At 40.9% G+C, this 26,479-nt stretch overlaps 1 protein-coding gene across 5 annotated transcripts in view; it reads right to left on the bottom strand.

Moving 5' to 3' along the window:
- PALM2AKAP2 (PALM2 and AKAP2 fusion) overlaps positions 1–26,479 on the bottom strand; it is a 270,078-nt gene that overhangs the window by 197,957 nt on the left and 45,642 nt on the right. For all 5 annotated transcript variants that reach the window (XM_038124424.1, XM_038124423.1, XM_038124415.1 and 2 more), the window contains exons 2-3: positions 20,545–20,625; positions 4,565–4,695 (exon numbers count right to left, since the gene is read on the bottom strand). In XM_038124424.1, coding sequence (XP_037980352.1) covers positions 4,565–4,695; positions 20,545–20,625 — 212 coding nt within the window. The remainder of the gene's footprint in view (positions 1–4,564; positions 4,696–20,544; positions 20,626–26,479) is intronic.

Here is a 26,479-nt window from a genome sequence, read left to right as displayed (position 1 = left end):
ACTCCTTGGCCTCTGTACTGTACTGCTTCACCTGCAAGAACTGTCACAGCATCAAAGTGCCACAAGTGGCTCTTGCATGTACATTTTGGGGATCCAGAATCCACTGGTTTAAACTGTCTGCCTGGTCCACATGTTCAAAATGGCTAAAATAATAATTCATCACTTCTTGGAGTTGTTGGGCACCTCCTCATCCAAGGTGAACAAATGCACTGTTGGTTACTGGAGGGATGTGCCACTTTGCTGAACATTTATTTCACTGGTTTTCTTACTCCAGGAACCACAATAAGTCCACTCCTGGTACTTCATGCAAGTGTTCATCATCAAGCAGGGAGATGTAGAGTATTTCTTGTTTCCATGCTACCCAAAAGCTTCAGAGCAACAAAAACCCTTCATCTTTTGTAGTAAACACAGGCCACCAGCTATGAGCTATAATTTAATGTAATAAAACAAAATCATTTTGGGAGCATTTGAAATCCTGTGAAGAAATAACAGGCTTTGAGTGGGCTGCTCTGTTTTGTGAATACTACCTGTATAATATCCAGATGTCAAATTCCAACTTTCCATTTCACTGCTGCTAAACACCCAGACCATCATGTGGTAAAAAAAACCAAAAAAAACCAAACCATGGGAGGCATGCAACACATTGCAGCATTTGTTTCACTTATAACACACTCTCACAAATATGTCTGTGAAGTTGCCTGGGAATCTCTATCAATGCTATCCCAAATAATATGCTTCAGGTCTGTGATTTGGAGAATAAGTTTAAGGGAACAGAACTGCTTTAAATTAATTTTTGACTCCTTTACTATAATTTACTAAAATCTAAGATAGCTGCAAAAAACAGGAGATCACTTTTGTACATTGCAACAATGGGAAAGATACCCTGAAATGTCTGCCGTCCTCTACCACTGACCTAGGATCTTTATACAAACATAAAAAACCTAAATAACTTTAAAGTTGTTTTAAGAGATATCCATGTCTGGTTTCACTCTGACATTGACATAATGCTGCCACTAGTCTTCCAGCCAGGTTTCAAACATTTAACATTATTCCACTTCTGACAGACATCCAGTCCACTAAAGACTCCATGAATGTTGAATAAGGGATTCCGTCTTCTTAAGTTCCATTAAGTCCATTGGACCAACCCCTTTTTAAAAAAAATGCAAGAGACAAAGGATTTTTACATGGGGCATCTTGTGTTTTTCTGAAGATTGAAGTCAGGCAATCAGGAGAGCTGGAAATCCAGGACCAAAATCATTCAGCTCTTTTCACTCCTTGATTTTCACTTTGTATTCTTGGTTACAAGGGTTCTAAACATAGTAAACTAATCCCAACTGTCAAATCACTGTTCTGCCTGTAATCCACAGTTACACCATTCATATGCCTGCATCTTGTCCTAATCCTGCACTGCTTGTTTTTTTAACCTATATGTACATTGTGTACTTTCATGCCTCCTGATGTTAACTAGCAGCATTATAATAGCATTAAATTATTTGCATTGCATTATTTGTTCTCCTTTATTCCTCTTTTTTTGATGCTGGTATTTTTTCCACTGCTTAACATGAAGTGCACAAAAATGCTGAGTAATGTAGGCATTCTTCTTCAAAATGCCTTTGCAGATGAGGAAGCTCATTAAATCATTACACTTACTCATGTTTAAGCTGAGTCATGCACATATCCTTGCAAGATACAAGTTGAAGTATATGATTTCCTGTATCATGATAAAATAACACAGAAGTCTAATATATAAGAAGCAGTCTGTACTCTTATGCATTTTTACTGCCTCAGCTGAAATTAAACACTTCCCACACAAAGGAGAACTGGTTACACTAGCTTAAGAATACACATTAGAAGCATGTTTACATGTAGCAAAATGTATTATTTTAGTGAGAAAGTCACTTAAAACTGATCTAGAGTGAGCAATACCCAACCAAAGAATTTGTGTGATGTGAAAGGCCATAAAGACCATCCACAAACCCAGTGCTAGCCTTACTGTTTCTCCAAAAGGTATTGGTCTTTTCTGGATAGCACACATCCTAATGAGTCCATCAGCTACATGAGCCCACCTTCATGAGGCTACATCCTCATTTAGGAATGCTGGTCTGGCCTCAGACTAGCATTCTGTTCTAAGGACCACAGTTCACTGAGGTTCTCAGACCTACTGGTACAGCTGGCCTGCAAATAACGACAGATACTTTTCTTGTACCACAGGACTTCATGTAGTAAAAGCAGGGATATGCAAAAGGAACCTTTTTGAGTGCTTCAGTGTGTGTAGAAGAAATGGTGCTCTCTGTCATGATGATGGGATGCTCTGCTGCAAGAGAAAAGGGATGACTTCCCATTCTTGAAGCAGGGTCATGGGTACTGGCTCCCAGCAGGTGCTGGACATTGTTCCTCACAAGTAAGCTTGATCCTGATCCGAGAGGAAATGCAAAGGATATATTTTTAATAGTATATTATGTATTTTTATATATTTTTTCCACTATGTGTGCCCCAGTACTTTTTCTCAGACATATTGATACTGCAGCTTCTCTGTGCTTGCACATATGATGCAGTGTGACACTAATGAATATGCAAGATGCATGGCACAGTGGTTTTATGGTCCTGTGGAATCAGCCTTAGGGCTGGTCTTGAAGTAATTTTTCTATCCTCCTTGTGAACCAGCTTAGTCTGTCCTCTGTCACCTTTGTTGAGAGGGTTTGGGCTTTTTTACATGGCTCCCTTGGATAGTGCAGAGTGGACTTCCAAAGGGCCACTGATTCCCTGCAAACATGAACAGATGAACAATCCTCCTGTAATCCTCCCACTTGATTCTCTCCTGGGAATGTGGAGGGAAAATGTAGTGCACAGACAGCAAGAAAAATACTTTCAGGATGAGTCCATTCTACTTCATTCCTCAGGATAATGTGTTTGATGTCTTCTCTCTTCTTGCCCCTTCTACAGCCATTTACTTTCTTAGCCTATTTTGATGGGCTCTGGATATGCCATGTTGTCATGGATGTAAATAGTAATTAGACTAATGACCTCAACCTCTGCTGTCTAATCTCTACATTTCAGATGTAATATTTTCTCATTTAAATTAAATTACTTTTTTACTGGCTTTGGAATTCCCTTAGAAAGACAACAGGGAAGTTAAGTATGTTAGTGAGGCTGTCACACAAATGTCACTTCAATTCAGGAGAAAGCAGCTAACCTGTCATTTGACAGGTAAGTGGTCACAGAAGAAGAGAGTTCTATTACTTTCAAATATTCAAATTTTTTATTTCATGGCTGCAGTTAAGGAAGTAAAAAAAAGCAAACCATAGCAGCAAAGGTTTTACACAGTCCTTCATCCTACACTTTGAACTAATTAAACAAAGAGGTTTCACTGCCTTCAGTGGTGGAAATCATATAGCTGAAATTAGACATGTTTTGCTGGATGAGGTCAGGTCTCTTAGCATTTTTCAGCACTAGATGAAGTATGTATTACAGTACATATTTCTGAAGCACAGTCCATGTATTCTTTCCATATACAGTATTAATTTATGAAGTAAAACATCAGATATCATATGAAATCTAAAAAGTTTTCTTGCCTTATGTTACCACAAACGTAAAAGAACAAGACATATTCTCAGACCAGTTTCAATTAACATGAATCTCAGGACAAAGACCAGTAGCATGAGGCAAGTCTTACATTCATACTGACCAAAATCTTCCACATAGTTGTTATTTAGCATTGTCCAGGCTTAGGGTAGGCCTGCTTGTCTGTATCCCCAAAGAAACATTCTTACTGACTTCTCCAAGAAATTTCACAAGAAACCTGCCATAAGGCAAACTGAGTTCACCAGATATTAAGTTAATACCTCAACCCCTGGACTACTGGTCCTATTCCCCTTTCTCTGTTGTAGCCTCAGCTGACGTATTTGTAAAATTGTGTTGCCAAGTTTCACCGGCTTTTGCCAGCTGAAAAAACTCTACATTTACATAACCTAAACAGTAGAAGCAGCTCTGGAATTTGCCCTATGAGGATTAAAAGCACTTTCCTTATGAGCCTTTATTTCTTCAGAGTCCTTAGTTTGTAAAGAAACAAGGAAAAACACAAAAAAAGAGGACAAATGTCAACTCCGACTGCAATGGGAAACTGATAAAAGGAAATCACTCTAACACTCAAACCTTGCTTCTGAAAGCAGTAAGTATTTGATCTGCTGGTGGCATCTACTGGTGCATTTCAAAAAGTCATTTGCACCAGTGATGTGAGTGCAAAAAGATGCTCTCCCTCTTTGAATTAATTTTGGCTGTAGGAGGCATAAAGGAATGGAGAATCTCTTGGGTGTTGATCAAGTCATATGCACCTGAAGGGGGAACTTGGCCCTCTCTTTAGCTACCTCATGAAAGAAATCCATAAAAGTCCATTAAACACAAAGATAACACAATGACTCTATCTTGAACAACATGGACATCTAGGAGACAAATGTTGGGAGTATTTGGCTGTATGTGTGACTGCTGCCATCAGCCGGGCAAGGAAAATCTCCAGCCTTCATGGGAGTGACTGTTCTTAGGCAAAGCTAAAGGAAGCTGTCCCTACCTGTGTATGTTGTCTTCCAGCTTTTTCACCTTCAGCTCATCCTCTTCTGACTGCCTCCTTCTGGCTTCTTCCTCTTCTGCAGAGCCAGCAGGAATTCCCTGTAGCAGCCATTTTTCCCGAAGAGCTTTTGACTGCAATGTAAAAAAATCCCATATCTTAAGTATAGACTGAACAAAAACTATCTGAAGATGGACAAGAAGCTGTCTTTGCTTATGTTTATTAGCTTGTCCCCACTGAATTTCTGCTTACTGCTTCAGACAGTTGATAACAGCTAAACAATCAGCTGTTTGTTTAGATGTCAATCCTTTCACATTGAGGAGTGTCAGTTTCACAGTATACAGTTTATTTACCATCAGTGCCTTAATATGAAGTTCTTTTTAGTTACTAATAAAACCAGGAGTTTAAAATTAGCAAATTAGCAAGTCCTGCAAGAACTGAAATTTTTGAACTCAAATGTGGATTTCTTGTGACTAATAAGACATGTGCTAGAAGGACTAAAGTCATAAACTTTTTAAAGCTTTAAAAACAAAAGATTAGTGTGCTCTAAATGTAATGTTTTTCATGGGAGTATAAAATTAGTGTCCTATTAAATCAATCAAAGATTTTTTTTATTTATACAACAGATGTGTTTTCATATATTTACAGGCAGACAGAGAGACACATGTATACATAAACATGAGCATGATAATCAACTCTTGGGCATACACAAATTAGAACCAATGAACAAAAGTCTTCCAGAAATTGTGGAAGGGTTACCAGGACACAGCAACACTGTTGCAAAAAGCATCATATCCTTCACGTAACAGAATTATTCCTGGGAGTTTTGTTGTGCTTTTTACACTGAAAATGTGGCTACAACCTCACCTGGTTCCTGTATAATGCAGCTGCAGCTTATCCAGGATAGTTCACCAGTGGAGGTGGACTGGTTGAAAGCCATGCTTTACGCAGCATATACGCCTACGTTCCTTGTCTGATCCAAATATGACAGAGGAATGCAGCAGATAGGATGAGGAACACCAGGAGCCCAAAGCTAAACAAGACTTTGCCCCTTGGCAAGAAGGAAATTGAGCTGGCGGAAAAAATGGTCAGCCAGGGGACTAACCAAACTTTCCCTTACGTTGATCAGTAAAGGGGAGCTTTGGTTTTGAATTTGCAAAGCGATTGGCAATGCTAGTTCAAGGAACCAGCTCCTCTTCTGCAGAGGAGTTAACCAGGAAATCATCAGTTCAAGGAAGTTGGATTTCAGAGGCAGCCCAAACATGGTGTATGTGTCTTTTGAATGCAATGCTTGTTGCTGGAATAGAACCTGACTTGTGCAATCTACGAATAAAGGGAAAACATTTACCACCAACAGCAAACTTCAAACCTTCCCCAAAATAGAAACATTTTTGACATGACAGACAATGCTTTCTTGCTAGTTTTTGAGTGTGTGTATATATATAGACCTAATATCTGTGCACAAACTATTTTTGTCTCTCCATGACCTATTTGATGTCAGGCAATTAGATTTTAGTAAGGCAGCAGACATAAAGCAACACAAAATGCACGCACAAATTATAAATAACTCAAGCTTTCACTGGTTTTAACTGTGCTGTGCATGAGAGGACATCAAGGTGGATTTAAAGTGATTTCTATGTGAATTAGGACTTCTGCATAACAGGAAAGGTCTCATGCTCTTGTCCCATTCAGGCACGTTCGATAGTTAGACCTGCTGATGCTGGTGACATACTTTACCTTGATGAACTGAGCTTTGCTCATGGCTTCCAAGTTGTTAGTTGCCAAAACAGTATGAGTGGGTATCTCCAGCCACAGTTTCTGCAGTTTGCTACTCCTTGTCCTGGCAGTACCATCTATTAGTGCTTTCTGCCACATTTCATGTGCTGGTAGTGAAATTTTTGTGTTCAGCCGACCTGACTACCAGCCAGAATTTTCATCACCTCATTCAGACTCACCATGTCATAGAAATGTCCCCTCAGCAGAGGACTCTCAAGTCATCACATGTACAAAGAAACAAAGTGAGACAAAGATGGATTTACAAGTCTTGAGGGGCTAAACTTTTAACAACCTGTGCTTCAGCCTTTAAAGTCTCAATAGCACAACTCAATAGCACAACTTCTGGGCTAGATCCAGTGCAAAGCCTAGTGAGGGCTGACTGCTCTATTGCAAATTGCTGCCTTATCTTTCAAATGTGAACCAGCTGCATGAGGAGCTACGTTGCATGCATCTTACTCAGCTGTGGTCTTGAATCGGAAATCTTGAATGACTCTCAGCTGGAAAAAAACCCCAAAGTTTCTAAAGACCAAATTCTAAAGGTGAAGAGAGCCTTCTCAGCTCTAAACCTGGTTCAGATATGGCTCCAGCAAAAACAAAACAATAAATAAATAAAGGCTTTGACAAAGTGCTGCTTGGAGAGCACTGGCACTGAAGACATTAAGTTAACAGTCACTCCTCTCCTTCTTCAGGAGGACAGATAAAATTGAGGCTTTTCTCAATGTGCTTTTACAGAGTCTCCATGCTGATGCTCACACACGGAGAAGCTAGTCCCTTCAGTACAACTGCTGTACACTAAAAGTAAGGTATTTTGTACAGCCTTTGTTTTGGTCTTCGTTTATATGAAACACTTAAGCTACAAAACCACAGGGTTTCTTTCCTCCTAAGGCTTTTTTTTTTAACCTATTATTAGCATGAATTTGAAACTGGAAAGCATCAATGCATTTTTAAAAAGACATATTTAGAGACAAGAATGCTGTGATCTACTAAAAATTCTCCTTCTTGGGTGAAATGTCAGCATATTTTATCTGAAACAGGAAAACTGAAAGCTTTGATGTTTCTGGCTCTCCTTTCTAAGATGAAAATTAAGACATTTGTTAAATACTATGCTGAGGAATTCAGACAAGAGGACCAAGAAATGGAAACATTTATAAATGTATTTCTTCAACTGCAGAGAGTCTATTTGCCGAGCTGCTGAGGCAAAATGCACTCACTGCAGATACAATAGGCTAACAGGCAGGCATACACCAAGGGATGTTGGTCACACATCTGCTGCGCAGGAAGCATTTTCTTCCCAGCCAGATAACTGCTGTAGAAGTGAAGCAGTGGACAGGGATGGAAGAATCTCTCATCTGCTTTGAGCAAACATTTCCCAAGGAGGCATATTCATCACAAACACGTAGGAAAGGACTTGGTACATATGATGAAACCAAGGATGGGTAGTGAGGCGGTGGTAGAGCTGTGCCAGGTACTCAGGCACAGCTCCTGGATCTAAGACAGCCCACATTAAAGCAACCCAAACAGATGCAAACCAGAGCCCTGTGCAGACTGGAAACAAAAGAGAGTTTGCTGCCATCTGTCCTCCATAGCTATGAAATTTGTGTTATACTTCTTAAAAAAATCTCGCAAAATCTTACCCCAGAAAAAATAGGAGGTGTTTCCCAAGTGTGCTAAAGTAAGGTCTGCATGAGGATGGAACCCAAAAATATGTATCTGTAAGAGTTACCCGTGTTTAACAATATTGTGTGTTTGCTTAACAGCCTGTGATTAAAACAGCCACAAGATAGTATTTCAGCATTGCTTCTCCTTCATTGGCTGCTATGAGCTTTAATTCTTCTCTGCATTTTAAAGCTTCTCCATGTACTACAGTTGTGCTGTATGATTAGATATTGTCCAAATGATAAAGAGCTCTGAGAGTGGCGACATACACTACTGTAAAAATACAGGTGTTTATTGTACTGCTCATTGCCATACTGGAATAAGTGAATATTGTGAATACTGTGAATACAGTGAATATTCTGTACTTTCAGAAAGAAACCCTTCACTGACAGAGCAACAGCTATGCTATGTACTGTCTGGTATAAGTATTCCTTCATTTACTGCAAGACACCAATTTATTCAGGGCTAAATCCTTCAGCAGAAATTAGATCATGTCATTAAAAATGCTTTCTGTTACTGAAGTGAAAAAAGCACTGGGCTTGAAATCCTCTAGGTTGCCAGTGCTCTCAGGTGATTTTGTTTGTCTGCACAGAATTGAGTATTGGGATTGTATAAATAACTTGCAGCTTCACTTTGTTTAGTTTCTTCAAGCATAGGAAAACCAACTGACGTCTGCACCATGCAAAAACTGAAAAAAATGGATCACAGTTATGTGACCAAACAAACCATAGTGAGGATATAAATAAGTGAACAACTCTTGGACAGGACAGAAAGAAATTGTGCCAAATGTCTGCAGCAGACACGGTGATGGCCATAAAAGTGGTGCACTTCAATCCTACATGCTAACATTTATTACATGCCTAAATTTATTCCACTTGCATGCTTCAGGACAGCGAAGCCTGAGGGCTTTAAGTTGTTTACATTTAGTGCTAGCAAGGAAATAATGCAGAGTTTCTCAAATGCACACAGTAGAATTAATGCTGTATATGCAAAGAAAACCTTTACTGTTAGTGCGGCATTTTGCTTTAATGTTGCATCAAAAGTTTAAGTATCAGGAGACATTTTATTACAGCAAGTAAACCTTTTAGAATCCTTTTCATAAATCATTATGACTACTACATGCCACCTCTGCACTCCCTGTTTTGTGAAAGTTGATTAGTTCTAACCATCAGTCTTGCCAATTTTGAAACAACTTCCATAAACTTTTTTCATAAAAATAATAATTTGCAGTCTTATATACTTCATGACAGTGACTTAACCTGAGGCCCAGATGCATCTGCCAGACTTCTCATGACTTTTTATGACAAGAGAAAAGCCCCAGTCCTTGCTGTGCTACTACCTTTCGAGGTAGTCCCTTAAGCAAGCTTTGTGTGTTTTTTGTACTTGTATATGTTTAGGGGCAATCAGTACTATTTCTCCTTAAAATCAGTGCTTGCTGAAGTGGAGCACTCTTCTGTCTCCTGAGTTCAAGGAAGATGATAATCCTGAGAAGAAACAAATGTCAAAAGTTGACCCAAGACAGCCTCCTCCAGTAAATGTTCCCACTCTTGTGAAATACTTCTGGATATGGACTATTCCGGGTAATTATGGTCTTCTGTGCCCTATAAAACAGCCACTAATGATCCCTGGTGTAATTCCACTGAAATCAAAGTCACTTTTACTGAAATCTTGGCCAAATTGAAGTTTTGCCAAAAGTCTTTGCATTTTGAGGCTTGAAGACTATGGGGCATTAACATTTTAGAGCTGAAGTTATTTGTTAATATGACTTTATTTTCTCCCTCTATCCATTCAGTATTTGTGCCATGGAAAAACATGAACACAAAACGTTGGTTCTTCAAATCTACATACCACTAGCCCATGCCTACTAAAAGAGTGCAATGAACATTTTTTGCGTGTCACATCTGTGAGTCAGATGTTACCTCCAAACTCTCCCATGGGGATGCTAGAGTAACTGGCTGCATTTCAGATTTGTTCTCTGCATTTCAAAAAGTTACCTTGGTACAAAAAGGGTGCAGTTTTTAGGCAGATTTGGAGCTCTGGAGGCAGCAATGAGTCTGACTTTGCTGTTTGGCAGCTACCTGGATCCCCCTGTCACCCAGTGGATCAGCTACAAGAGGGAAAGCCTCCCAGAGCAGTGAAGCCTGTTCTCTTTGTGCATGCTCCCAGGCATCTGCTGGGTTGACAAAACTGAGTTTGTAAGGGACAGAAATGGGACACATGCTGTCAAAAATTCTCTGGCATTCCTCTTTTGTCCTGTCTACCCTTTATCCTCTCCAAATACTGCATTTCTTGCTGTTGTATTCTTGTGCCGCTTCTCAAGCATCCACCTGGCTCTAACCCAGCTAGTACTGGCCACCCAGCATGTCTGGGTCTGGCCTGCTGATGCACAGCACTGTTGCCAGCTTTAGTAAAGAGGTCACTGGGACATGAGGTACTGAGATTCTAGAAAGACTTCTTCCTTTGCCAGCAGGCCTTCCCTTGCCTTTCAAAAAATGGAAAAAAAAATATTATCCACATGGCTGTATACAGGTGTGAGTAGGTGAGTTAATGTTAGATGCCCTTAACTATTTGCGCATAAACATGCAAATGCAGAGAGGGGCTATAGACACAAGCTGTTTGACAGGTAAGTCTATCTGGAAATAAGCAGCCTCCTGGAATGTATTCCTGAGTGGTGCTGTAGTAGTTAATTTTCCATTAGGCAAATGAAACAATCTGCCTCTGCTCAGACTGGTGCAGAGTTTTCCTACGTGGGTTTTCAGTATGAGCAAATCCCCTTGCAGAACAAAGGAGTGGTGTGATGCTCAGCAAACAGAAGAGATTCTACTCTGCTCTGCTGGGAGATGGATGTGGCCTTGTATGGTATGACTGTCCCTGGAACTGACAACCAGCCATTTCCAGCTTGCTGGTATGATCTGGGTTTAGATAGTAGCAAAACATTTTGTTGCCTTTCCAGTTATCTAAGACACTTGTTTTAGCCCAAGGAGCGTGTATGCATGATAGATGAATATGATTCAAGCATAGTCCAGATTAGGGAATTAAGCCAAGCTGAAAAACTTGCAGCTTTATTGTAGTCTTTACTTGAATCACATTGTCATAGCTTTCATATGTATGATGCAAGAAAGAAAACCCCTAAAAATATCCTAGCTGGTGAAGCTTAGCCAACTCAAGAGCAAACAGCATATTTATAAAGAAGATTAAGCATTATCCCATAGAGTTGCCAGTTTGTTGTTATTCTTTGTTCAGGAAATGAACAAAACATTTCTTAGAAGTATCTTAAGGAAGTGATGTCTTAAAATTTTTTTTAAGGAGGTTACATTTAGTCCAAGAGTTGCAAAGGCTGTACAACAGTCAGTTAATGTGTATTTATCACACAGAACATTAAAACACATTAACTTAACTTTTCCCATAAGTTTTAGACCTGTCCAGTGTAATTGACAACCTTTTGTGACCAGGCCTTGGAGACTGATGTCATAACCCCTTCCTAAGTTTCTTCTCAGCCGCACAGGTATGGGTAATTTGCCTGAGTTTCTCCTTTTCATAAAATCCTTACTGCAGTGGACCACTGAGGCCAGGATCTCCAAGGCAGTTGGACCACCAAAGCGACTGGTACTCTGCCTGTCCCCAAAAAGCATGTCTCCTCTTTCTCTACAGCTCCTGGAATTACAGAATTTTGCTACAGCAGCAGTGAGCCACCAGGTTGGGGGTATAAGGGGGGTACATATGAGAAGATTAGAAAATAAATAATAAAAGAAGCAAGTAAATAAGGAAATAAAAATAAACAATGGACACTATTATAAGGCCTGCCAGAAATCAAGGCAGCCAAAAGACTTTGCAGAGATTAACTTTCCCCCTTGTTTGCTTGCTGTAGCAGGTTCATTTGACTGCCCTTCAGCTCTTTTCAGTATTTACATAGCCACTGCTTTTTCTCAAAGCACACATTCAGCACAGCAACAGAGCAGACAGGAACATGTAACACAGTGCCACATGACTGCAGAAACAGGTGAAGGAAGACTGAGATAGCTGGCATGATTTGTGCTCATTTTGGGAAGGGTTGCGTTGCAGCTGGGTGCTCGCAAGACAAGGTACATCTTCAGTGTGAGCCACAAGCAACCGGAGCTGCAGATGCAAGGAGAAGGCACGTCTGTGGCAAATGATCTGAGGGATGGGTATGATGATAGCTGTAGATGGCTTCTTCATGAAGGTCTCCTGCTTTGTCTGTTTGAAGACCTCACAGGAACAGAAATTGAAGCTGTACAGACAGAGGTCCAATTAGGAATGATTTTTGGGGAAAAAGCAGCTATCAGTTTATGTCCTCTGAGAAAGCTTCCCATTCATTAGCAAAATCACCTGTGTAAACTTTCTGACAACATTGCTTTTAAATTGTTCAGGTCCCATTTATTTAACTTTGTAAATCAAGTAGACAGTTGTTTCCAGTCAAAGAGGAAGAAGAAAAATTAAAACCTAACCTCTTTTAGCTTCAAGGAAACCCACCACAGCAAGAGACATTGTCAGGACTCTACAAGAGCAGATCCAAAGTTTGTATCTCTCTCATTCAGATAATTCATCAGCTATAGAGCACTGGCCTGTACAGACTAGTTTCACTGACAGGGATCACAGGTATGGTCCAATACAAGGCAAGTGTTTCTGACATTCGTTAAACACTTGAGATGACATTGAGATGAAACACAGTGAACACTAAGATGACAGCTAAGTCAAGTACAGCTTCTTTTCTACATATATTTTCTAAACAGCCAGTCTACCAGAAAGTTCTGCTTGAAGTAACAGGAAGATACCCCTTTTGGAGAGTTGTGTTTTATGTTGGAGAGTTAGGGTTTATTTTTCTGTGTCTCTCCTTAGGAAGTCTGTGTAAAATTTCAGACTTTTTCATTGCAGGATGATAATGATGGCTCTCTTCAACTGTTTAATATTTCACTTGTGGCAAGGTTAAGCATCATAATGAGAATAAACTATAAACAAGTGCCAGTGGTTGCAGCAGAGGTGAGGGGACAGATGAGGAGACTGGGCTGCCCCAGCAGGCAGATACCATCAGGGACATAGCTTGCCAAAGGGGATGCAACAATGAGGTCCCACATGGCCCAACTTGGGAGCAAGTGCCCTGGGGGCAGGGCATGGGATTCTGTCCTGGTCAAGAATCCAAATGTATTGGGATGAAGATATGCACGGGACAAAGCTGCTCCTGATGGCACATAAATTGCTTTTTAACTCCATGAGAACATATCTGATTCCCACGGAATTTTGGAGTTGGAATAAAAAACAGTGGCAAGCTGGCTGAAGTTTCTGGCTTTCATGTGGTTGGACTGAAGACTGAATAAGAACCCCTCTTAAAGATACACACATAAAAAGAGTGACCACAGTTTTACCTCCTGGTGCCAGAAATTTAGGTATGCTTTGGTTTTCCCTGCAGGTACTCACTCCATGTTTACAAAGGAAGATAAGTGTAGCGGTGAGAGAAGTAAAAATTAATAAAAATATAAATATTTTTAGAATAGTTAACAATCTGAGATTTCAAAAATTGTCAAACCTTTCCCCTCAAAACAAATAAGCTTTGCAAGTTATCATTACTACAGAACCACAGTTGTTTTGCATTATTATCTCCCAAAAGAATAATTTCCCTTTATATTCAGTCTCTCCTTGGCTTCAGTTTATCACTCCTTCCCACATACACACATCAGTCAAAAGAGGCAAAAAGAAAAGTTATATTTCAGAGATTACTTTCTTTTCTGGTCTTAAAATTTCTTAAATTCACTACTTTGAAAAGCTGGATTCATGTGATGTGAATTTGTTTTTGAACCTGTTTCAGGCCATCGAGAGAGGCTGAGGTTGCAGAGAGCCATAAGCTTCCTTGAGCTACATCAACATAGGTTCGCTGAAACAAAATCTGCTGGAGTAGCCATGAGGTGCCCAAAGGACCTTGTTACTGCTTGAAACCTGACTGCTAATTTTGATGCGTTTCAAGGAAGTCCTGCCTATGTGGTATGTTTATTTACATGATCATCCCAGGAGAACTCTGCTCCACTTCAAAGCACAACTCACACATTATATTTTTCCTAAATAAAAGCACAACTCATAGAGGGATCATACCAGAATATTACAGCTGTGTTTCAATGGCATGCAAGCAGATAAGTAACATGAGTTGAAGGACTAAAGCTCTCATCTCTCTGTGGTAAACAATTTGTGTAGGTGGCCTGGATAAACTATTCTAATTTTTTAAATTCTATTTTCTTATTACTGAAAGATTTTTACTGGGGATAGTTACTTAGTTTTATGATCCAGAAGAGAGTCTTTCAATTCTCAGTTTAAATCCTGGTGGGAGACAAACTTCTCAGGATAAGGTGGGCATCAACCCAAAGTGCTAATACACAGAATGGGACCAAGAGGGGTCTGTGTGCCCTGTGATCTCAAAATGGAAATTTTTCTCTGAATTCTCTCCATGTCCCAAAAGTGCTGATGAAGCTCTTTACAGACAGTTAAAAATTAATTTATGCTCACAAGCCCTGTTCCTCATGGGGGACTTCAACGACCCCAACTCCTTTTGGAGGGACAACAGCAGGGGATAACCAATCCCATTCGTGGAATACCATGATGATAACTTCCTTCTGCAAGTGAAAGAGGAGCCAAGGAGAGGAGGTGCTAGGCTGGATCTTGTGCTCACCAGTAAGGAGGGGCTGGTGGGAAATGTGAAGCTCGAGGGCAGCCTTGACTGCAAGGACCATGAAATAGAGTTTGAGATCCTTAGGGCAGCAGGAAAGGTGCACAGAAAGCTCACTACCCTGGACTTCAGGAGAGCAGACTTTGGCCTCCTCAGGGATCTGCTTGGTTGAGTACCATAGAATAAAACCCTGCAGGGAGGAGGTGCCAAAAAAGCTGGTTGGTATTAAAGGGTCACCTTCTCCAAGCTCAGGAATGTTTATCCTTATGAAGAGGAAGCCTGGCAAACATACCAGGAGGCCTATGTGGATGAACAAGGATCTCCTGGACAACTCAGACATGAAAAGAAAGCCTGTGGAGGGTGAGAGCAAGGACAAGTGGTGAAAGCAAGTCCTCCAGGTGCAGAATACAAAGGGATTGTTCAAGCAGCCAGGGATCAGGTCAGGAAAGCTAAAGCCCTGATGGGCTTAAATACGTCCAGAGACATCAAAGGCAACAAAAAAAGCTTCTAGAGATATGTTAGTGATAAACTGAAGACTAGGGAAAATATTCAGTCTCTCCAGAATGAAAAAGGAGACCTGGTTACCTGGGACATGGAGAAGGCTGAGGTACTTAATGACTTTTTTGCCTCGGCCTTCAACAGCAAGTGCTCCAAATAGACTGTCTGAGATGCAGAGGGCAAAGGCAGGGACTGGGAGAATGTAGAACCACTCACTGTAGTAGAACATCAAGTTCAAGACCATCTAAGGAACCTGAAAGTGCACAAGTCTGTGGGACCTGATGAGAGGGTTGGTTGAAGAGGGGGCTAATTTATTATTCACTTTACTTGAGAAATTATGGAAGACTGGTAGTTGCCAGTGATTGGGAAAGTTGGAACATATCCTCTGCTTTTAAAATGTAAAAAAAGGAAGACCTGTGCAATGACAGGCCAATCAGTCCCATCTACCTCAGTGCCTGGCAAGATCATGGAGCAGGATCCTTCTGGAAACTGCTAAGCCACAAGAAAAACAAGATGATTGGTGACAGCTAACATGGCCTTATTAAGGGCAAATCATGCCTGACAGATTTGGAGGCCTTCTATGATGAAGCCATAAATCATTGGTGGATAAGGTAAGAGCAACAGATGTCATCTTCCTGGGCTTCTGCAAGGCATTTAACACTGTTTCACATGACATCCTTACCTCTGAACTAGGTTTTGGAGAATATTGCACTGACCATGTAGGGAATGGAGACTGTATGACACCAGCAAACATTTTTTGTGTGCTTGGCTGAGTTGCCATTTGGTTTAAGGATTAATTTACTTGAAAATCATAAAAGGATTCACTATAAAGAAATAAAAAAGTTTCTTCATTTGCAAAAGTTATCTCTTTTTTTTCCACAATGTCGTACATATATCAAGAGAGAGACAGACATATCTATTTATATTTTCTGACAGCAATTCTTTTAAGAATAGATTAAATTTGGGACAGAGATATAACTGGAACCATAAAATTAAAATTTATTTATAGATAAGATAGTTTCAGCTAAAACCATACTCTAACAAAATCTCTATAAGAATGTGAAAATGCTTTCCTTTTCTTGAGAGTAAAGATGTAATGTTTTAGATTGTGCTCATGAAGTGCAATCTTTAAGAAGCAGATGTTAAAAGAAACAGGTCCCTAATATTTACACTCTTCCAGAACTAATATAACTGTGGAAAATGGATTTATTGTAATTGTAATACTTAAAGTAATAGCATAGAAGTAATTTTTCCTTCAATTAGGAGGTTCTGTTTGTTTGTTTTGTTTATTTTATTACCATTGGCCACCAAACAGAGCACCAAACAGTAAACAATAACAGAAATTCTATTCAACAAACAACAGAGGCAGTCAGATTTTGGAAGAAATACTGCTATTCTGGAGTTTATTCAAAATAGTAAACATCTCTGTTAAAACAGGCCTGCCCAACTGCTGCCTAGCTGAACAAGTTCTTAAAAGGAGTTGTTGCTTGTAGGTTGTATTCTCTAGTTCAGCTAATCAATCAAAATAAATTTCAGTCTTTCTCCAGAAACCAAATAATTTTGATGCATACTGCACAAAATATGTTTGGTGTAATGTGAATTTTGACCACTTCTCTGATTTTAAACGATAGAAGCTGATAACACCTCCAGTTCCCGTGGACAAGGACACCCCTTTCATAGGCATATGGCCAAGAAACTGCTGAGGCATGAAGTTTAAACTCTATCTATTGTAAAACAACAACAACAAAATAACAATTCTACCTTCCAACCTTGTGTTATATGGAAGAAAAAATATTATTTTCATATTAAGGACCGGAGTAGATGTGAGGTTAGGGGAGCTGTAGTAAATTGACTCCTATTAGAGCAAAAGAGCATGTTTAATCTCAAAAAATGGGGCTTCAAAGTATCTTTATACCTGTTCCAACACCTATGGCCTTTCCAATGAAGGCGCCTGATTCTAATGTAGACAAATACACCTCCTGCCTTCAACAGACAGCCCCAATGGCTCCAGTGTACTACAGTCAGTCTGTGCCCGCCAATGTCCTTTCTTTGCAGTGATTCACAGAAGAGAGGATATGGTTTCACTGTCAGCAAAAGGGAATTTAGCTTTTAGAGCCTATACGACCCAAGACTCTCTCCTACTCCAGATTTTCACATTTGAAAGATTTCACTTGATTAACTCTGAATCTCACATAGACCAATAATAGCTGAGCTACACTTTTGTTCTGATGTCCTCAGCACTGGCCTCATACTCAGGAGCCTTTGTAACATGTGTGGCCAAAGCCTTGTCCACATTCAGTGCTGACTCTTACTAGATCTAGTGTTTGCCGGGTTGCTCTGCCTAAAGCAGTGGGACAGCACCTGCTGCTGCCTTATTTTCAGCCAGATAAGTAACAAGGGAAAAAAAAATGAACTGTTAGTAAAGTCATTTCATCAGGGGTCTAATTGGCATCAGCAACTTGAAAACTGCAGGTAATAAGCATAAACATTGGCAATAAATTATTTCTATTAGATATTTTTGCAATGTGAATAAAATTTTCTGAAATTAACAGAAACCCTGTAGCTTCCAGAACCTTTATTAGGTAACCAAACATGTTATTTTACACAGTGCATTTTAAAAAGAAAATTACTCTGACATTGCACAAAAATGAAGAAAACCCATTGAACACTGGCATGAATGTCTTTGTGCGAATTCAAGCTGTTATGCTTGTGGGATCAACCCAGATACTGCAGACACAGGATTAACCCAGATTTCATTTTCAAAGGTTTCTTCACAGCAGACTTTAATGAATACTGATATGAAATCCTTGCAGTCTATATGGACATCAACAGCCTCACAGCATTTTGAGCAAATACAGGGGCTTCCTAGGAAAGCCTGGTCTTTTAACCTGGATGTATGCCTTGCACAGAATTAGATGAAATCCACATAGTTCAGGAAATGAATCATGTTCTATTTAGCACTCCGAGGGAAAATAGATGTATTTATTTTGGTCTGGTGTGTTAGACTGGGGAGCCATATCAGACTGAGGGACTATATTCATATCAGACTTGGAGCCCCTTTCTTGGAGAGGTGAGGACAAGCAGGGTGAGGTGAGGGAGAGCACTAGGGAGGTGGCAGGGGGATACACAGTTTTGCAAATGAGCAAATCAAACTGGCAGGCGCAATAGAATGTTGGTCAGCACTTCACTAAGCAACCAGAACACTGAATGATGTATGAAACAAAAATGCAGTTTTCTTCATCTGTCTCCAAAGAGAAACAGAAAAACTACCAGCCAGTGCCGCTATCTCCATTTTAAAATATGTTTATTATTTTAATTTTAGGAAGGTTCTAGCAGCAATGCAGATGAAATCTGCAATCCCAGTTAGACCTCTGCTATCACCTCATTCAGGTCTCCCAGCAGACAGTTGCTTGGTGGTACAGGCAGCTCATAGAGCAGCAGACCACTCCTGTAAAAGCAGCACAGTTTTCCTCTGGTGACAACTGATGACACTGAATGGAGAGGTAGTGTAGATTTTACCATATCCTGATGCTCATCCTCGCACACAGCATTACAGACCTTAAGTCTGGCTGTGATTTTAGCTAAAAAAGCTGCCATTTTAAATGTCTCTGCCATTACATTTCTGTGCCCTGGTCTCCCATTAGCTTCCTGTATGACTACTGCTCTTGCTCTGGCCTGTGGGTTAAAAAATAAAGGGACACAGCTATTTTTCATATGTACCTCTGAAAAAATCCATGCAGCAAAACTGGGGGCAATCAACACAGCAGGGCTAAAGTCAATGCCAGTCTACATCAGCTGGGGGGCTGATCCCACTGCACCACCTTGATGGGTTTTACTTTTCTTATGGCTGATGATAAAACGTAGTAACAGCTATAACAAAGTAAAACAGATGAAGCAGCAAATTGACATAACTGTCTATCCAAAAGGCTCTACATAAGGAATTTCACAAAGAATCATAATGCAGTTAGCTTGGAAACAGTTAACATGCTAAAAGGAGTCATCAGCTTGGTAGCAAAAAGGAAAAAAAAAAACAAGCATCATGAAAGTACTGGAACAGTACCTTACTGCTCTGCTGCAGCACCCTATGGTTATCTGAAGAAATTCTTTCCTGCCTATACTCAATGGAAGCCTGAACAAAATGGCAATTCCTGTTGCCCCACAGAAACGCAATCACATCTTTGGAAACTCCAATGTTTGACATCCACAGACTGGTGGTAAACTTGATTGGGGCATTTGTGTAGGCTGATATCAATTACTTGGACTTAACTGCATCGTGTTTGCCAGAAAAGGAGGAATAAATTGCAGAACAAGACTGCAGGGTTTTGGAGAGGCAGGAGAAATATCCTGCCTGTAGCATAACTTGCAGTGTGGTCTGCAAGTGCATGTGTGCGCAGAGATATGCTGCACATCATCTCCCGATGCAGGTGCACTGTTCAAACACACACACACACACACACACACACACACACACACACACACTTATTCCATAAGCAACTTAAATATCTTAATTTTAAAAACACAGCTCAGGTCACTTGCTGTGAGGATAAACTGTCCAGTTCTAATCATCTTTCTCAGATATTTTAATCACTGAAATTCCTCAGGCTCCCCTACTGAACTAATATAGCAAGATCTGACCCACAAATTCTCACTGGTTACAAAAAGATCACACGAATGTTTTTGTTCTTATCTTTGCTATACACAAATAGGCTCCTGACAGGAGGGATAAGCAATAGAAACAGCAAGGATGGCTTTCAAATGATGCTATCTGCAGCTGTCATGGAGACCAACAGGGACTGGGATTGCTCGGCATCCTGTTAAATATCAAGGCGCCTCTCCATGTAGATACACATGTATGCATCAACACCTTCCCTGCATGTACATACATGCCCATTTTATTATGCCATACACACCCAATAACTTCATCCTACAATGAAATCTTTACACACATACACAGATGCATGCTAACTAACATTCCTTCTGCAATGCACACACACAAAACCTAACAACAGGCACCAGAGAAATCCAATGCAGCTCTGTAGGCAGAAAGTGCTGGCTGAAGCCATGCAGTGCACACCCAAGCCACAGCGATTGGTGTCTCATCATTATGTATAATAAATAACAGCATTTAATAATAACAGCACTGTTGTGCTGCCTGCACTCACACCCTCCCAACTCCATGCTCCTAAACCGTTTAAACAACATGGTCCTGTGCATGAAACAGGAATGAAAAGCAGGCAGGACATGATCACTGCAAGAGATAGGCTCCGGCAGTGAAAGCTGCTTCATGTCAGAGTGGGCTTTTCCCAGCTTTCAGATGTGTGATCTGCATGTCTAATAATGAACAGATTTAGTCAATCCATAATTTCTGGCATCAGTTCCTTACCTTGAAATGCTGCAGCTGAAGTATCTGGTCCTCAAGCTGTTGTCTCTTGCCTTCTATTTCTGTCTGCCTTTTCCTTTTCTCCTTGGAAAAATAATTTTGAGAGAAAGAGAGAGAGAGAGAGAGAGAGAGAGGGAGAGAGGGGGGAAGAGAGAGAGAGAGATATCTCGTCAGAAAAATGGAGGCTTTAAGGGTAGCAGATTCGTAACAGCATGTAAGCAGTCAAACACATCTGTACAGATGTCACCAGTCCCATTTCACTTGCTCCTCTGCCTGCTGGTATGCAAACAGCAGCATCCTGGGAAGATGCCAGCCCCAGACTGGCTGGTTACTTGCCAGTAGGAGAAATTCTCCTCGCTTGCTCCCAGCAGCCGGAGCAGCAACAGTGCACAGTCCCAGAGGAGGGGAGAAAATACACATAACAGCTGAGAGAGAAGTTAAAGGGACAAAGATGTGATTTTGCATTTGAGATGCTGGGGCCAAAACCATGGATAGTGTGGTGTAATCGTGTGACAGCAAGGTGTCACAAAAGCAGGGGTGGTAGCATGGAGGAAGAGAGCAGTCTGCAGACCTCATTTTTCCACAGCAGGGTTGGTGGTAAGGCTTTCCCTAGACTCAGTGGGGGGAAGATGTTTCAGCGAGACTGCAATAGATTTACATACAAAGTAAATAGGATTGGTAACTTCCACCTGTCTGTGTTTAACATTCAAGTCACCAGCACATGGCAGCAGCTGGCCCTTACCAGGTCCCTGAAGCTGGAGTGACCAAGTGGTGCCAAGGACAGCACAGTCCTTTCCACAGCTGAGTTGTTACAGCCCTATTCATTGCCACTCACCTATGCCCAGGCTGTCCCCTCCAGCAGGTAGCAGACTCTCTCAGGTGTTTCAAGAGAGAATGACCTGCTTTTCCCCCTGCAACACCTTCCTCTTAAGCAGGTAAATTGTTTGCTTTTGTCAGCATTCTGCACCTTCTTGGGAGCATTTCTCCTCATCCATCCATCCATCCATCCATCCATCCATCCATCCATCCATCCATCCATCCATCCATCCATCCATCCATCCACATCCTGGACAAGGTTCCCCCTCCTCAAAGTCTTTTCTCATTTTAGATTTTGTAGCCAAGACAGAAATACTGAGTAATAAATGAAGGCAGTCAGCCTCTGGTTTTACTGGAACAATGTTTTTCTTATCTGCAAAACCATTTTTATTGGTTATTTAAATATTTCAGTAGCTGTAAGGTTGGGTTTGAAGACATTTGGGAATTTCTTAAATCCACAAAACAGTTTTTCTTACTTATTTCTAGGTGCTCCACTGATGCTCTGGGAATTCTCTGCTTTCAAGGGATTTCAAACCTTCATGCCTCATCCTTAAGAGTATATGATAAGATTCTGCCTATGCAGAATTAGTCATCCTTATGTTGAACATCAAACAAGGCATTTTGGGAGGAAAACATTACATTTACAAGGAAGATCAGAAAACTTTAAAAAATTTATTAATTAATGTTAAGCTCACTAAAAGCAAAGCAAACCATGGAGATAGAAAACTGCCTCCAGGCAGTTTAATAATAACTTCTGCTGAAGAGCTAGACACTAGAACAGTGATGGAATGGCTGGAGTAACCCAGAAGAAGCAGAGTAGCTAAATGTTGCATACACCAAGCAGTTCTGTAATGTTTTGCACACTATTACATGCTGATTATTCTGATATATCTACATTTACACACTCAGTCCCCATTGTCTGCAATATGTAAGACTACTGCTGAACAAATCTATCCTCATAGAATAGAATACCAGAATCATGGAATGGTCTGTGTTGGAAGGGACCTAAAAAACCATCTTGTTCCAACCAACCTGCCAAGGGCAGGGTCACCTTTCACCAGAACAGGTTGCTCAGAGCCCCATCCAACCTGACCTTGAACACTTCCAGGGCACCCAAAACTTTCAGGCAACCTGTTCTAGGACCTCACCACCCTCACAGTAAAGAATTTCTTCTTAACATCTAATCTTAAGCTACTTTCTCTCAGTTTGAAGCCATTTCCCCTTGTTCTGTCTCTACATGCTCTTGTCAAAAGTCCCTATCCGCATTTTTTCTAGGGTCCCTTCAGGTTCGGGTAGGCTGCAATCAGGTCACACCTTCTCTTTTTCAAGCTGAGCAATCCCAGTTCTCTCAGCCTTTTCCTAGGAGAGGTGCTCCATCCCTCTAATCATCCTGTTGGCCCTCCTCTTGCTCTAAAAGATCTGCTGAAATTGTTATAGAGTAGGAAAATCAGATTTTCCAGTAACTATAATGTCACAAACAGTACCCATCTGGACATCTCACTGGTCTCTGCACACAGAAGACAGTTTTCATTTATGCACATGCAGGCATACAGAATTTGTGTGCACCTTTAAAAATCCTTCTGATGTAGAACTATGATCTGTGGATCATCACTCCTATCCCCCAGTCTGCATTAGCCTTTTCCATTCTTGAAGTGAATAGGGTATTAGATGGTTATGGGGTTAAAACTCCTTTTTTAATTCTGTGATACTAACAGCATACATGGAGTCTGAAAATCAGAATTTGTTTTTTGTTTTGTCCTCAAATAGCTGGTCAGACATGGACCAGAATAAAGTAATTCTAAAAGCTGTTCCAGTTAATGGCCTAATATTCTTAGAATAAGAATAATTCTACCCTTTTGTGTCAAACTGTTTGTGTGAAAAAAATATTTGATTTCATATATGTAGGCATTAACACTCCATGTTTGACACTTCATAGACCAGCATAAGGGACATACATCTTCACTGCTAAGTGATCTAGACTGATAAGCGCATCTCTTTATACACACCTATGTTTATATATAAATTGGTACGCACATACATACATACACACATGGATAAATGTATGTATTCTACCGTCCACAAAAACCTTGCCACTAAAACATGTAATAGGAGCCACCACAACAGGATCCTTTGGCGGGTTGTGTCATGCTGTATAATGGATGTGACAAGAAAGCCTTATAAAAGATAGATGAAAACTCCTTTTCTTTTTGAGAAAGGGAAAGCACTTAGAGTATTTTCCCTGTAGGCAGCAACACAGCAGGCACTAAAATACTTGAACTACTTACTAACTAGTGGATTTCTGTGGAGTTAAATTGGAATATTGCTCATGTTTCCATTTCACTGGCATTCAGACAACCTGAGTGCGTATGCCTTTACCCTCTGATTTTGTAGCCTCAGTTATGGCTGAGGACTATGAAAACAAAAGTACTCTATTTTTTTTTCCACTAAAGAGTGTGCGAATCAGCTGTCAGAACATTCCGTCTTTAGGTCACTATATCACATTCAATTTAGGTTTATCCCAGTCACTGAAAGTTGGGACTGTATGCGTACCTGGTTTATGTAAGCAGGTTTTGGAACCGTAGAAGACTGGACTGGATGACAAAATCCTACCAAAACTATCATGTCAAGGATTTTAGACATCATGCCCTCCTCCACTTAAACAGTCCTCTAATTCAGTACTTTACTGAAAATGTGGGATTTGAAGCACATGCTTGTCATGGTTTGGCGCTGGCACAATGCCAGTACCCCCATGAAGACATATCCTCCCTGGTATCTGCTGTGAGATGCGATCAGAGACAGAGCAAAGCAGGCCTCCACTTGTGAACAAAGGAAAAAAAAACTTTATTGTCTTACAACTATAATAAAATGAACACACAAAGCAAAATGGAAACCTTTCAAACATTTCTCCTCCCCCCACTCAATTTCCCACAGCATAAAACAAAACCTAGATTTTTACCAGTCCATCACCCTTCAAATAATCAACTCAGTCCATCTCCACCCTTCCAACGATCACGTCTCATTTCATCAAGGAGAGAGGAGTCCCTCTTGCGCCACAGGCTTCCCCTGGAAACACAGCCGAGTCCGGTTGTGTTTCCACGTCACTCAGCACCACCTTCATGACTTCTTCCTTCCATGTCCAGTGCTCTCACCACTGCACATGGAACAGAGCTGCTTTTAGGGTTCCCTTTTCAAGGATGCTTCGCCCAGTTCCAGGAGAAAACGACAGTCTCTCACCTTTTGGGACACTAGTCCCCCCCAATATTTCACCCCCTGGGGCCGAGGGGTCTCGAGAGCACCGTCACCTCCTCACCCGTCGTCTCCGCTCACATCACTCCTTTGGCACCAAGCCATCGCCTCCCCCTAAAATGCAGTCTCTGTATTACAGGAAAGGTTCAGTCCATGGCCATACAAGAAAAGTCCAGCCAAAAGCCACTCCATCATCTCCTCCCACCTAGAATTCTTCTCAACTTCTCTCGGTCATTCTTCACCTTCACAGCTTGCATCACACTTGCATGTTTCCTCTTATTTTATCCCTGTCTCTCTTCTCCTTCAGCTCCTGGAGGATCAGCATTTGCAAGGTTTCCATCATCCCACAGAAGGGTTAAAATCACAGTCTCTAGTCATCCAGAACTCCCACGCTGGCCCTGCTGGGCACTCTTCTCGCCGCTCCCCCTTCTCCTTCTCAGCCAAGCCAGTGCTATCAAATTGGCACGCTCTCTCTCTCTATCTCTCCCTCCTGAGAAAGGGGGGCTGCCCGATGCCTCTCCGAGTTCTTCCACCCTTCCATAATCTGTGGGGAACTCACTCTTGTCCTGCCGGGGCCAGGGGCCTTCACCCTTCTCTGCCCAAGGCTCTGGCCTACCTCCCTCCGGCCTCGTGGCTTCACCTCCCCCGCCCAGCCCGAAGCTGGGCAGGGGAGGTCTGACCTCTCCATCCACCGGAACCAAGAGAGAGAGTTCCCCTGGGAGTTCTTTGCTTTTACCCCTGTGTTCTCAGAGGCGTATCCATATCCTCAGTGGCCAAACCAGGTGCCAATATTCACATCTGAGCACCTATTGGTTTGACCACCACCTCCCAAAAAACTCACTTCCTCTCCAACCACAACAATGCTTAACTTGAGCATTTGTTAAGGCACTTTTCTATGAGCAAGCCAATAAATCTTCCTCATTACTTTGTTCATCTACTTACAGAAAACTTCTTTTCCAAGCATTCCTGCTAAATTACAAATTTCTAAGGGTCCTGGTACCAAGAAAATAAAGTGCTTTCTTTAAACAAAAAAGTTTACTCCAGAAACTGGATTGAAGAGAGGTGGAAAAGACTGGAACTAGTTTTATTGTGATTGTGGCATTTTAAAAGGAAAACTTCTGTGTCTTTCTGAGGTGTATCTATCTGTAATTATCTGTGCCGCTTTTGTAAGAAGACAGCTAGTCATCACAGATAGTTACCCTTCCAAAATGAGGAGTTTCATTTGGGAGGTAGTCTCAGGGCACTCTGAATATTTGAGATATTAAGGAGCAAAACGTGATTTAACTTTTACATCTCTCCCTTCACCAAATTACAAGGAAAATGGGAAAGTTAAAATACTTTTTTTTTCCCACTCAGATCTACAAGATGGGAAAAGAACACAGGAAGGCAACTCATGTTGTGGAAAAATGAGATTTGTATTCAGGCATTCATACATGGATGTTTGACACGTAAGCCCTAAGTTTATTTCCAAGAAACTAGATTTGAAAGGATGAAATTCTTAGCACTAAAGTTGGTCAGTGGCATCTTCCTACTGCTAAAAACCAAATATATCAGGTACTCAGTAAGAACCCTTGCACTTGGAAGAACAAGAGGCATTGGGAGGATCAAATAGAGATCTGTGAAATCATGGAAATAGCCAGTGGACATGTCTGCTCACTCTGTTTTCCACAGAAAGGAAAAAAAAGGGTCATCAAGTGAAACTGCTGTCAGAGAATACTTCATTTTTCCATAACAAAATAATTTTTGTTCTTTTTTAGAAATCTGCCTGCTGAGTGTGGGAAGTGATACAGAGATTACTCAGTCCACCAAGCCATAACCTTCTGTGGAGAAACATGCACCTCTACCAATCCTTGGGTGCGTAAAGAGCTGGTAAAGC

The sequence above is a fragment of the Motacilla alba genome, chromosome Z (assembly GCF_015832195.1).
Source record: "Motacilla alba alba isolate MOTALB_02 chromosome Z, Motacilla_alba_V1.0_pri, whole genome shotgun sequence".
NCBI classification, from domain to species: Eukaryota; Metazoa; Chordata; class Aves; order Passeriformes; family Motacillidae; genus Motacilla; species Motacilla alba.
This window is presented reverse-complemented; position numbering and strand designations above follow the sequence as displayed.